This window comes from Schistocerca cancellata, chromosome 2, assembly GCF_023864275.1.
Source record: "Schistocerca cancellata isolate TAMUIC-IGC-003103 chromosome 2, iqSchCanc2.1, whole genome shotgun sequence".
Classification (NCBI taxonomy): domain Eukaryota; kingdom Metazoa; phylum Arthropoda; class Insecta; order Orthoptera; family Acrididae; genus Schistocerca; species Schistocerca cancellata.
Genome location: NC_064627.1, coordinates 340,243,560 through 340,258,394, shown reverse-complemented (window position 1 = coordinate 340,258,394; position 14,835 = coordinate 340,243,560). Strand labels below are relative to the sequence as shown.

Here is a 14,835-nt window from a genome sequence, read left to right as displayed (position 1 = left end):
CGACTTCACGGTCATTGCCTCTTCTGTTACGATGAAAAGCTTCTCGAAGAATCTTCTTAACGTCGGTCATTGGCTCTTGGAATGTAGGCGAGGGCCTTTGAACACATGTGACGACTGAGAAACACGTGAGCCGGTCATTGCCTCTTCTGTCACGTTGAAAAGCTTCTCGAAGAATCTTCTTAACGTCGGTCATTGGATCTTGGGATGTAGGCGAGGGCCTTTGCTCACATGCGACAACTAAGAAACACGTGAGCCGGTTGGGCGATGCCCTGACGGCTGAATCAACAGTGCCCGCTTATTTGGAACTTGCTGACTTCACGGTCATTGTCTCTTCTGTTCTGCTGTTCTGCCCACTGTTTGCCAGTATGTAACTCTCTAAACTAAACCAAGTTTTTCATTTATATTCTAATTTCTACTTCACTTTGATTTCACTAATTTATTTACTTAAGTACTACTCAACAGTGGACATGTGTCCGGAAAGGCTCACTTTCCATGATAGAGCGCATTTTATTACTTCTCCTCAAATCACATTAATCATGGAATGGAAACACACAGCAACTAACGTACCAGCGTGACTTCAAACACTTTGTTACAGGAAATGTTCAAAATATCCTATGTTAGCGAGGATACATGCATCAACCCTCCGTCGCATGGAATCCCTGATGCGCTGATGCAGCCCTGGAGAATGGCATATTGTATCACAGCTGTCCACAATACGAGCACGAAGAGACTCTACATTTGGTACCGGGGTTGCGTAGACAAGAGCTTTCAAATGCCCCCATAAATGAAAGTCAAGAGGGTTGAGGTCAGGAGAGCGTGGAGGCCATGGAATTGATCCGCCTCTACCAATCCATCGGGCACCGAATCTGTTGTTGAGAAGCTTACGAACACTTTGACTGAAATGTGCAGCAGCTCCATCGTGCATGAACCACATGTTGTTTCGTACTTGTAAAGGCACATGTTCTAGCAGCACAGGTAGAGTATCCGGTATGAAATCATGATAACGTGCTCCATTAAGCGTAGGTGGAGGAATATGGGGCCCAATCAAGACATCACCAATAATGCCTACCCAAAAGTTCACAAAAAATCTCTGTTGATGGCGTGATTACACAATTCCGTGCGGATTCTCGTCAGCCCACACATGTTGATTGGTAAAATTTACAATTTGATCACGTTGGAATGAAGCCTCATCTGTAAACAGAACATTTGCACTGAAATGAGGATTGACACATAGTTGGATGAACCATTCGCAGAAATGTACCTGTGGAGGCCAATCAGCTGCTGATAGGGCCTGCACACGCTGTACATGGTATGGAAACAACTGGTTCTCCCATAGCACTCTCCATACAGTGACGTGGTCGACGTTACCTTCTACAGCAGCAACTTCTCTGACGCTGACATTAGGGTAATCGTCAACTGCACGAAGAATTGTCTCGTCCATTGCAGGTGTCCTTGTCGTTCTAGGTCTTCCCCAGTCGCGAGTCATAGGCTGGAATGTTCCGTGCTCCCTAAGACGCCGATCACTTGCTTCCTCAGGTCGGGACACCTTCGTTCTGGAAATCTGTCTCAATACAAACGTATCGCGCCACGGCTATTGCCCCGTGCTAATCCATACATCAATTGGGCATCAGCCAACTCCGCATTTGTAAACATTGCACTGACTGCAAAACCACGTTCGTGATGAACACTAACCTGTTGATGCTACGCACTGATGTGCTTGATGCTGGTACTGTAGAGCAATGAGTCTCATGTCAACACATCCACCGAAGTCAACATTACCTTCCTTCAATTGGGCCAACTAGGGGTTGATCGAGGAAGTATAGTACATACTGACGAAACTAAAATGAGCTCTAACACGGAAATTAAGCGTTTCCGGACACATGTCCACATAACATCTTTTCTTTATTTGTGTGTAAGGAATGTTTCCTGAAAGTTTGTCCGTACCATTTGTAACACCCTGTAGGTATCAGAGCTACAATATTGAGTGTGACCTGCTAAAAATAGCATCTGCCACGAAACATTCAAATGTTGGCTTGGATCCTGCTTTCATGCGGTATGATCGGCCATAATTGAACAGGTCTGGAGCTAGATCAGTTGCTTCAGGTGGCTACTTTGTCAGGCACACGCTTGGTTCCTGTTGATGGTATTGATAGGTGGGACTTCACAAGACATGACTTGCTTCTTAATAGGAAAGGGACAGGTGAGTTGGTTAGGATGATAGCAAAATCTTTAAAGGGGGGCACTGAAACTCTTAGGAGTACTTCTTTTTTAGGCTAAGATCAGTGTCGAATCATCCAGCATTCCATGAAATTAAGCTTAATGAGAAGCCCAGAAATAGAGACACTAGAGATGTTAAAATCGCACAGTATATAAACAGTACAGTGAAAAATCATGTTAGCATGCCACAAGATTCTCATAAAAGCACAGTGAAAAATAATGTTAGCATATTGCATCAGAATATCATGGAATTAAAAAAACAAAATAGATGAACTTCTTGTGTGTTTACATGATTTAGAAACTGAGAGTGGAATAGATGTACTATGGCTGTCTGAACATCATATAGTCACAGGTATGGAAAAGGTAAATGTAGGTAGATATAAAATTTCAGCACACATAAGTAGAGACAGTATGGAGAGAGGAGGAGTTGCCATATATGCTAAAATATGCCATAGTGCGAAAAATTTGGAAACTAAAAAATTTTGTGTAGAGCAGCATACAGAAGCATGTGCATGTGGGGTTAAACTAAATTATAGTACTTTTATAATTGTGGCCATTTATAGGTCCACATTGGGAAATTTTCAACTGTTTTTAAAAAACTTGCATCCTTTGTTGTGGTATCTGCCAGATACAGGGAAGCAAATTATTATTTGTAGGGATTACAACGTAGCCTCTAAAACAGTGCATTCAATTAACGATATAACAAATCAAAAATTTAGGGGAAGCTTGCAACAGTTAGTCTAGGATGAGGTGTACAGGGAACCAGACACTCATTTAAAATTTATTTTGTTTCATGATACCTTTGTGAGTGTATTTGAAAACAGTTTCCCTAAGAAAACAGTAAAATATAATTTTAAGAAACCATGTAAAAAACCATGGATTACTAAAGGGATAAAAATACTTTGTAAGTGGAAATGAGAAATGTATCTTATAGCTAATAGGAGTAATGATCCCAAGACAGTGAAACATAAAAACTATTGCACTGTATTAAGAAAAGTTATTAAAAAGTCCAGAAGTAGAATATGTGCATTACATCTCAGATTAGCACATCTGATAATAAAAGTAAAACAGTTTGGAATATTGTTAAAAGGAAAACAGGGCAACTGAGAGCACAGGAAGACTCTGTTTCAATCAGACCCAATGAAAAGTTTGTTGACAGGAATTTATAAGTAGAAAATATTTTTAATAAGCATTTTTAAGTGTTGTATAGAAAATAGGCTCCACCTATACACTAGGAAATGCGAGGTAGCATATGGAAGAGCCAATACCTATGGAGTTTGATCAAACTGAAAATCAACCCACCATTCCAACTGTAAAAGCTCCAAGCTCCAAGTAAAAGCTCACATGGAACTGACGGCATTTCCAACAGAGTACTAAAAGTTTGTTATCAACAAATAAGTAGGATTCTCAGCCACATATGTAGTAGCTCACTGAAACAGTGTATTTTTCCAGGTAGACTGAAATACTCTATTGTTAAATCTATTTTTAAACCATTGCATAAAAAGGGGATACTTCTGATGCTAACAACTACCACCCAGTCTCCCTTCTGACAGCTCTATCCAAAATTCAATATTAGTATTACATACTTGTAAAAATGAACTGCTAACAAAATGTCAGTTTGGTTTTCAGAAAGGCTTTTTAAGAGAAAATGCGATACATTCTTTCACTGATCAAATATTAAATGGACTGACTAACCAAACATCACCGATTGGGATATTTAGTGATCTCTCAAAGGCTTTTGATTGTGTTAACCATGAAATTCTTCTAGATAAGTTTAAGTATTGTGGTATGAGTGGGAGAGTACACAAATTGTTTGAATCATACTTAAATGAAAGAATGCAGAAGGTTGAAATTAACAGTCTGCAAAAATCAGCAGAGTCCTCTAACTGGGAGGTATCAAGAATGGTGTCCTACATGATTCAGTCATGGGTCCCTTGTTTTTAATATACATCTATGATTTGCCACTCTGTATTCATGATGATGCAGAGTTAGTTCTTTTTGCTGATGATACAACTATAGTTATCACACACAACGAACAAGAATCAACTAAGGAAATTGTAAATAAAGTCTTATAGAAAATTATTTGGTGGTTTTCTACAAATGGACTCTCACTCAATGATGAGAAAAACAAGATATACAATTCTGTACAGTAAATGGCAAAATACCATTGATCAATACAGAATTTGAACAGAAGTCTGTCGCTAAGGCAGAATATTCAAAATATCTGGATGTGTGTGCATTGGTGAGAAATTGAACTGGAAGAAATAAATTAATGATGTGCTGAAACGGTTAGGTTCAGCTCTTACACTATTAGGGTTATTACAAATTTTCGTGATAAACATATCAATAAATTAGCCTACTGTGCCTATTTTCATTCGCTGCTTTCATATGGCATCATGTTATGGGATAATTTATCATTAAGAGAAAAAGTATTCATTGCATAAAACTGTGTAGTCAGAATAATAGCTAGTGCCCACACAAGAATTCCTTGCAGACATTTATTTAAGGAACTCCGAATATTCATAGTACCTTCGAAATACATATATTCACTTATGAAATTGGTTATTAATAACCTATCCCAATTCAAAAATAACAGTGAAGTGCATGGCTGTAATACTAGAAGGAAGTATGATCGTCACTATTCTGGATTAAATCTGACTTTGGCACAGAAATGAGTAAATTATGCTGTCACAAAAATCATTGGTCATTTTCCAAATAGGATATAAGTCTGACAGATAGCCAACCAATATTTGAAAATAAATTAAGAGAATTTCTGAATGACAACTCCATCTACTCAGTAGATGAAGTTTTAGATATGAAGTAGTGACTGTAAATATATATATATATATATATATATATATATATATATATATATATATATATATATATATATATCATTTTGAGTTAAAGTGACACATTCCAAACCATTGCGAAATGTCATATTCATGATCCATGATACAGTATTAATGCATGTAATCTGCAAATATATTTGTTTTTGTTTGGACTGCTGTATCTGCATGAGATTGTATGCAACATTAAATTTGTCTGAACTATAATGTGTATTACTTCAGTAACAAGTTGTTGAAACTGCTATACAGTTTCTTCACTGTCCATAATTAGCTTAGCCCAATGCTGAAGGTTGAAAGTTATGATTTACCATCTGTGAAACAGAAAGTCTGAGGATAGTATTGCATTGAGGAACTAACAACGATTAAGGTTTTTAACAGCTAAAGTAATCTTCATAACGTATGTTCCTGATCAGGTTTGTGTGGTAAAGTGCAGAGAAATGAAACAGCATGTGAAAACAGCGACATTTACTTGCTAGTGAACTTGTTTACATAATAGCATATCAATCAATATTTGTAAGAAGATAAACAGAGACTGTTTATGTGATCCTTCATGTTTTTTCCTTATGTAAATAATAACATCAATAACAACTATATTTTTCTACTTCATTAGAGCTGACTTTTAGCTAAAACATTATTCAATGTCCATTGCTTCACCAGTGTTGCTTCTCATTTACTTAAGTGTGGCCATCAGCTATGTTCTGTTATTGTAAAATCTAATCAACTTTTGCTTTCAGATCTCTAAACATTCAATAGAAAAATATCCAGTTCATCAAGGAATGTTTGCAATTTGCCACGAAAATAAAACATAATAATAAAATATAGGTTAAGAGGACATAACAGCACAATAGCATAAAATCTACTACTGTATCATGCATAAGTGCGACACTTACCTTCACTACAACAGTAGCAGCAGTGGCACACGATATATTTGGGCAGGACATACAAGAACTCTTCTTCCAGAATTTAGAGTTCGGCTATGACCATTCCCTGGCATACCTTGTCTATCTAGATGATGTTATTCTTTGTGTCATAAATCCAAGTGTAGTGGTAATAAACGTGTGGTTATGGGTATATCTCCAATGATGAGTTCAACATATTGATACTGTATGAAAATCCCCATTTTAAAGGTGCGAGAGTGATGCTTTCAGGCTTTGGGTGGTATGAAATAAGCAAGAATTCTGCATAGATAATTATAATGTCCAGTACTCAAATTGTTCCGGTGTTACTGGTCTGTCAAACACTTTACATTTGGGGTACCCAAAAAGAAAATATCTAGCAACGAAAATATCACGCAATGTACTCAGTTTTAGGAATCAACGTTCAGAAACTTGATGTGTGTTGGCTCAGCCATCCAGTGTGCTGTAAACGAGCGTCTCGAATGGTGGGAGTATGTGTATGGATTTTTTTGGAAATGTATGGTCTATGTGTACAAAGCTCATCCATCAGCACGATTCAGAGGAAGTTTCTGCTACTAATCATCGCCCTGATTGGAAACTCCGACTCTTTTTTGGTCATCAATATTGTGGTTGGTTTTGTGAGACCCACCATAAGTTCTTTCCCTGTGACCATCTCTTCACCATGGAGTAGCATCTTTATACCAAACGTTTACGATTATTTGTTGGGTATATTCTAACCTATATCTTTCGCTACTGTTTTTATCTTCTATAGTTCTTCTTACACCCATGGAAGCTATTCCCTGATGACTAAACACATGTTTTAACCTTTAAATATAACCGTGGGGTCCAGCGGATCCCACCCTTTCCTTTTTAAGTTATTTCTATTTGAAAACAGAAGATAGGGATATTTCACTCCTATGTAAATTCCGTTGGCATCCATGTGATGATTTTGCACTATTGCCTGCCAGCTGTCAGTCTGCTCCTGGCTGCCTGCAGAGCAAACAACCTGCTGTGAGGTCTGCTGGACCCCACTGTTACGTTAACGTCTGCGTTTTTTAAGTTGTAAGTTTTTCATCAGTTTGTACTAACAAAATGACAGAAAATTTAGGTGATAAACCACACTTAATTCTAGCTTTGTTAGAAACAAGTGAGGAAGAATATTCAGATAGCCTATTTGGTGATGACACTGATTCTGATCCAGATGTCGTTCTTGAAGATGAGGATTTAGATGATGAACTGGTTGCTAGTGAACCTAATGATGCGCTGAATAGTGGGGAGCCTCATGAAATAGAAAATGAAGATAGCCAAGAAGATGGTGAAGAAGATGATAGCAGTGGAAATGAGGAACATCAACGACATAGACATCTGATTCAGGGGAGGAACAAAAAGACGCCATATATTTGGTCCACCAAAGAGCCAGTACGCCGTGGAAGAGTTGCAGAAAGAAACCTGGTAACGCATTTACCTGGTCCTAAGGGAGCTACTAAAGAGGTAGGAACACCTGAAAATGCTTGGAAGCTTCTAATTGATGATGCAATGCTAGAAGAGATAACCATGCGAACTAATGAAGAAATAGACAGACAAGTATGTAACATTGTAAGGCAGTTGTATCAACGGAATACATGTAAAAACGAAATGATTGCGTACATAGGGCTTTTGTACTTGGCTGGTGTGCACAAAGATTCGAAAAGGAATTTAGATGAACTTTGGTCAACTGAGTTAGTGTTTTCTATTTACAGAGCTACTATGTCCTTACCTCGATTTCGCTTTATAACTACTTTCTTGCGCTTTGATGAGAAAGCCACTAGACAAGAGAGAATAAGAGATGATCGTTTGGCTGCGATACGATATTTATGGGACACGTTTGTGGAACACTGTCGTGCTTATTACACACCATTTCAGCACTGCACCATTGATGAACAATTTATAGGCTTTCGTGGTTGATGTGGATTTAGGGTATACATGAAATCAAAACCAGGCAGGTATGGTTTGAAAATAGTTATGCTGAACGATTGTAAGACCAGTTACATGTTAAACGTAATTCCTTACATTGGAAAAGTAATAACCCTGAACAGTGAACCTCTACCCACATATTATGTGAGAAAGCTGTCTGAGCCGCTATATGGTACAAATCGTAATATTACGACAGACAACTGGTTCACGTCCATCCCGTTGTTCAACAAAATGCTTGTCGACCAGAAACTGACAATGGTTGGAACAATGAGGGCTAACAAAACTGAGATACCTGCAAAATTTTTGCAATCTAAACCTGCAGGAGAATCGTTATTCGCTTTCAAGCATAACAAGACCTGTTTCCTATAGCCCAAAAGAGAAGAAAAATGTTATTTTGCTCTCGACAATGCATCACAGTGCAAATGCAGGTGCAGAGACCAAGAAACCCGAAATAGTTCTTATCTATAACTGAACAAAAGGAGGGACTGATACTTTTGACAAATTGTGCCATGGTTACAGTGTCAGCTGGAGAACGAAACGTTGGCCGGTAAGATTCTTTTTCAGGATGTTGGATCAATGTGGCGTCAACTCTATGGTTTTGAAGCTTTTGAATGCGAAAAATCCTAAACGCAGCCGAAAGAAGTGTTTGGAGATATTGGCAAAGTACTTGATAAAACCATGGCTCTATGAACGGCTGGAAATTCCAACGATTCAGATAGGAATCGAACTTGCTATTCGAGAAATACTGCAGATTCCAGCAGAACGTCATGTTGCAAATGACTTCGAGCCACTTAGAGACAACGCTGCTCCTTCTGCCCTCGAGCAAGAGATTGGAAAACAAAATTCCTCTGTTCATCGTGCTGATCTGCTATGTGTGACGAGCATCGTGCAATGGTTTACAGAGATTTTACGGAGTAGAAAAAGGACATAAACCACTTCAAGGAAAATAATTAATTTTTCTTACATTTTTCACTTAATGGTTAATTAATATTGTTAGAATTCAATGATCTAAAATTTATTTAACATTGTGTGGAATAAATTTCGTTTATAGTGTGTAAATAAAAGTCCTGGCAACAGATTTAATTAGTTTTCAATTTATACCTATTTTAGAAGAGCCTCTAACTATGATGTAAGAGGATTTGGGTAATTTTCGTAGTAAAAAGTATCTTTATTGGTATTATAAGAAAACCTTTAAATGCTTTCACTTTACCAAAAACACTAAATTATTCTAGTTTTTGTGTACTTTCTGAAAATATAAGTATATTCAATCCAGTTTCTACAATTTCAAATTTTATTTTTTGGAAATTAATACGTTTAAGTAAATAAGAATGTAACATCTTTGAAAATTGTTACTAAAATTCGATAAGACAAGTTTTCAACCAAAAAGTGTTTCAGCACGATTAAATATACGTGAGAAATATGTAAACATAATATTTTCAAAAATTTCAAAAAAATGTGGCAAATATAAGAAGAAATACATTGGGGTCCACGAGACCCCAAGGTTATATTTGTGTATCTTCTAATAAGTGTTATATTTAAAGGGTTAAGACCACATCCTGCACCCTCCAGCAGAGATTATGATGAAGTAGAATATTGAGAGCACTTACGGAGAGTCCAGTATCTGAAGCAACAAGAGGAAACCGTAATATATGTTCCACAAAATACCGTTTGATATGCTTATAGTGACTGGCAAAATGAAACTGCAATGCTGTGTAAGGCATTATGCAACCATTTGTATTTATGTTGTCATACCCACTTTATTTTCTGAGTTTAACAGGCTGCTGTGACAATATACTGTGAAGCGTAATATACTTCAAAACAATTATATTAACAGTTTTGACAGTTAATTACTATTACAATTTTATTACGAATTCTACGTCGCTGCGCAAAAGAAATTTGTCCAGTTTTCCGCCTTTGTCTTACCAAACTAATCTGATCTTTCCTGTATTGATGCCACAAGACTGTGATTGATACAAACTACTACGATACAAAACGTCAAAACACAGCCAAAGATTACAATGTTGTCATGTACGAATTTGTAAGAGCGCTGCCGGCAACAATATTCTGAGAGTGACGTGCGCGTTATTGAAAGTAGAAAGTGATCAGGAATGTGTGATTTATGTAATTTATATTTGGGATGCATAAGTGGTTGTTTGTTGTACTAATGAAAATTTTGTGAATGGACACAAATTAAACGTAAAAACTGTATTGTTTGTAGGTAGGTAGGAAATAGATGTGAGAGGAAATTATTCGAAGACCAAGCTATCTCCTTGAACATGCCCCGCAGACAACGGACAGAGGTATCGTAATTTGTTTATATATAACAAACCGTTTTTTACGTCTGGCATTTAACTGTCTAGGTGTTCAGGTTTGATCATAAATGTTGAATAACAACACAGTATATTGCATTGATCATTCATGCTACTAGGATATCTCGCCATTCATTTTGGCACCTGCGAAACCTACGGAGAGCGTATCATAGAGGGGGGAAAAAGCAGCCACTTTCCAAGAACAGAAATATATTTTTGACAGTGTGAATTCGTCATAACATTTCCCCCGAATAAAATAGAGCGCACAAGTCATATAGCGCGTGTCGCGTAATTAATCACACGTTAGTTGCCTCATTTTATTTCTCACCTCGGATATACATCGACAGCATTACAATCGGTGATACCCTCATTGCTACTGTGCTTGTACATAAGCATTCATTTATATCAAAAGGACACTTTTCTGTTAAACACATTATCTGGTTAGCACTGATTATTATGAACAAGGTTTGATTTGGGCTTTTATCTGTTGCCAAAGTAGAGTATTTTTGATGTTCGTATTTATGTTTTGGTATTGGAGCTTGATGTCTTGCTGCACTTTTGCAATATTTGATTATGGTTGCAGGGATAGCAGCCTACCAGAATTTTCCTAATGTTAGAAGTTTACCACTAGATTGCTTACACATTGTTCATTTACTCATTAAATCAAAGGGATAGTTAATTACTTTCATTGTGCATCTGAATTTTAGTGCCATATTGTAAATATTGTACCATATAATGATTATCTTGGAAGTATACAGTTTCCATCTGTGAGACAACTAGCCTGTCAAAGATATAGTAATAGTGAGCTATTGGTTTTAAGAGAGCTGTATCCAAGTAAAAGTCTTCTGCAGTTTTCATTTACAAATAGATGACTTCTTGTCCAGCCTGGACACCCCCTCTGTACTGACAATGTTGTTGATAATCCTGAATGTGGGAAGCCAAATGTATATGAAAATATATCTACATGCTTTCAGTCAGCATGTCTCAATTCAGATGTAGGCGTATACAGTTGAGGAGTTCACTGTACTGACGTAAAGACTCCTGCTGTATCAGAGGTAGGCTTAGGTCAAGTTGAGTAAACTATTCAGAAAAACATCAGAATTCATCAGCAAACGTCTCCTGCCATCCTAAGAATGTCATACAGTGTGAACATGTTGAATAACAGTGCAAGAAACTTGTACGTCTTCCATTTTTAAGGCTCGTTGATGGAAAACTTTATATATTTGGAAAAAAGTAAGACCAGCCATTAGTCCTAAAAAAGCAGGAGAGCTTATGTAAGGTTTGGACGGTAGGGGACGAGGTACTGGCAGAAGTGAAGCTGTGAGGATGGGGCATGAGTCGTGCTTGAGTAGCTTAGATGGTAGAGCACTTGCCCGCGAAAGGCAAAGGTCCCGAGTTCGACCCTCGGTCCGGCACACAGTTTTAATCTACCAGGAAGTTTCATACCAGCGCACACTCCGCTGCAGAGTAAAAATTTCATTCTGGAAACATGTCCGTGTGTTTGCAGTTCAACAAACAGCATTTCCGAAAACCTGGACCATGTATCCTCTTGTAGTTCTTCATTTCCCCAGTCAGAATCAACATAACAGAAAAGAGCATTTGAATTTCCTCTTTTTTAACACAGACCAACATAAACTGATCTTTAATATACCAAAGAATTCATTTCAAACCTTTCCAGTAGAATTCTGTTGGTTTATTTTGATGTGTACTAAAATATTTAACTGAAGCACTTGTGTCTGGTCTTGTAGTTGTCATTTCATACATTAAGCAACCTATTAATTCTCTGTATGGTCTAGTTTCAACCATTTCACCACGAGCACCCTCACTGAGTTTGACTTCCATTGACGTTTTAAAGGGTTTATAGTCTTCTTTGTTGAATCTTTTCAATACGTTTTCAAGATAAATGCATTGCATAAGAAACATTTTGCCATTGGTCTTCTGTATATTTATTCCAAGGAATAGTTCTAGTTCTCAAAGTTTTCACAATTGAAGTTCTAATTTTGACTTCTTCTTAACATGTGTGATTCTGCTTTTACAATTCAAAACAATTAGAATATAATCCATGAACAGTAGGAAAAAAAGTGTTATAATCGTCAGTGTATTCAGCATGGAGACATCCATGGACTTCAGTTTATTGAAACATAATTTCCTTCATAAAATTATCAGATGTAGAGTTCCAAGTCCTTGGTGCCTGCTTCAGACCACATAAAGCTTTACTGAGGTTGCATACCTTAATCTTTACACCTTGAGGAACTTTTATACAATTTTTTTTCAGTCAGTTCTCCATGCAAGAATACATTCTGTACATCAGTTTGTTCCAAAAACAAATCATGCCCATTCACCACACTAAGAAAAGTCCTCAGTGTTGAGAATTCAGTGACAGGAGCACGTGTCTCCTCATAATCATATCATTTTACTTAAACACCGTCTTCAATAACTAAATGTACCTTATGCCTTTCAGTATTTCCAGATGCATCTCATTTTACTTTGAATATGCACTTATTGTCAATGATTGTTTTATTTGTTGTAAGTGATGAATAAGTCTAAGTTCTGTTAGATGACAGAGAATTCAATTCTCCCTATATTGCTTTTGTCCTTTCTTCTTTGTCATGCCAACTATTCTCAGCTTGTGCATTCAAGGCTAATCCTCCAAGTATCTAGGATCCAGGTTTTCTTGTTATTATATTGTTTTTCCATAGAGGCCTGCTTCCATAGTTTTTTTCTGAAGGCACAGACTTTGATTTATCTTCATCAGTTTGTTCAGTTTCCTCTGAGTTAGTTTCACTCTGATGATGCCCTTGATCTTCTGTTATGTTCTGCGTTATATTGTCCATTTGAACAGTTGCCTTCAAGATCCTATCATCGCTACTTTCACTTTCGAATAGAAACTCATTTTCTCAAAAAATTACAACTCTTCCAAACACAATCTTGTGTTGTTTGGGGCATCATAATCTGTAACCATTGGGCCAATATCCAGTCATGAACCATTTTAATGACCTGCAGTAAAACTTAGTTGTCAGTAGTTCCTTTGGAATGTGCAAGTATGCAACACATCCGAATATATGTATTTTTCTTCAAATTTGGCTTTCTTCCAGACCATAGCATTGCTGAGATTTCTCTATCTAAAACTGAAGTATGACTACAATTAACGATAAAAATAGCTGCCAATACCACTTATGACCAAAACTTCTTCCCAAGTTTGCATCCAAGAATCATACAATGAACCTTTTCAATGATGTCTGATTTAGTAGTTTTACCAATCAATTTTGCTGAGGTGTGTACCTTGTTATGAACTTGAACTGTACTCCCATTTCATCAAAGAAATGTACTCACGGCCATTGGCACTTCCGATCTTCTGATTTTCATGTTAAAATGAGCAGTAGCGATTCCATAGTATACTGTGAAATAAACAAACACTTCAGTCTTCGATTGAAGACTATAAGCTGCTATAAAGTGAGTATGTTCATCAGTGAACGTCACTGTACATTTCTTTCCATCAAAAGACACAGGCATTTATAGGACCAAGTACATCTCTACATTTCAGTTAAAGTAGTTGTTTGGCTCAAGCATGAGACTGTGTATGACATAATCATGTTGGTTTACCCTCTGTGTATGTCAAATATTTATTTACAAGTTCAGAAAAGTTTATTTTGTCCAATACCTTGGCTAGATAATGAAACTTCTTCATATTTTCAAGGTTCAAATATCCTAAATGTTTATGCCACAAGTCTACATCACTGTTTGAAACACACACACTATATATAGAACTCTTAATACATATGAATGAAAGGATATGCACACCTGGATCTTTTGTGTGATAGAACTCTTAGTACCTTTGAACGAGAGGATATACATGCCTGAATCTTTTCTGTGTGAGCTACAGTGACAACTGTTAAACCCTTTTAGTTTGAACATACAGAATTTTCAGAAGTAATGCAGTATCCAGTCATTTCTAGATTAAACACTGACAATATGTTACTTAATAAACCTTATACTACATACACATCTTTTATTTATTTATTTCCTCAAAAAATGCTTTCAGCATTAACTTCTCCAGCATTTCTGGCAAAGAAAAATGTATCTGTTTGGCAACCCTTATTCTTTTTGGATTTTCTAGTTCCCTCACATTCTCCAAAGGAACAGATTAATTAATTAAATGTTCTGTTGCTCCCCCCTCCCCTCCCCCTGTGTCTAGAAACCAATCGACCTTGCCATGTGAAAAATTTCCAGTAGCAACTGAGAAAGAAAAATTATTTTAACTGCCATCTATTTCTTGCACATTTTTCACTAGTTTTGCAGAATTTATAATTTTATGCTTTGTGACAATTTAACTTCGTATTGTTCCCTAATATGATCCAGTTTCCCGCATCTGAAACAAATAATTTAGATCGAGCTTTGGTTGCATCATACATACCTTGAGACTTGGTTATCACGCAATATTTCCTTTGATCTTGCTGCGAGCGAAGTGCTGTCACTGAAGACAATTAATTTAATGACATTATTACGTTGTGCTTCTTCGTATAACAGTTATTCTGACAAAAAAATAATAATATGCCCATGCAAAACATATAAAATGACCTGCCATGAGCCGTACTCAAAAACACAAAAAGG

General features: G+C 36.9%; 1 protein-coding gene across 3 annotated transcripts in view; it reads left to right on the top strand.

Moving 5' to 3' along the window:
- Positions 1 to 9,951: 9,951 nt before the first annotated feature.
- The window catches only part of LOC126161723 (fatty-acid amide hydrolase 2-A), a 223,739-nt gene continuing 218,855 nt past the window's right edge, over positions 9,952 to 14,835 (top strand). For 2 of the 3 annotated variants that reach the window (XR_007534948.1, XM_049917759.1), the window contains exon 1: positions 9,952 to 10,215. Coding sequence is in view for 2 of the 3 variants with exons in the window: in XM_049917759.1 (XP_049773716.1) it covers positions 10,192 to 10,215 (24 nt within the window). In the remaining variant the exon portion in view is untranslated. The remainder of the gene's footprint in view (positions 10,216 to 14,835) is intronic. The other variant, XM_049917760.1, reaches the window with a different exon arrangement.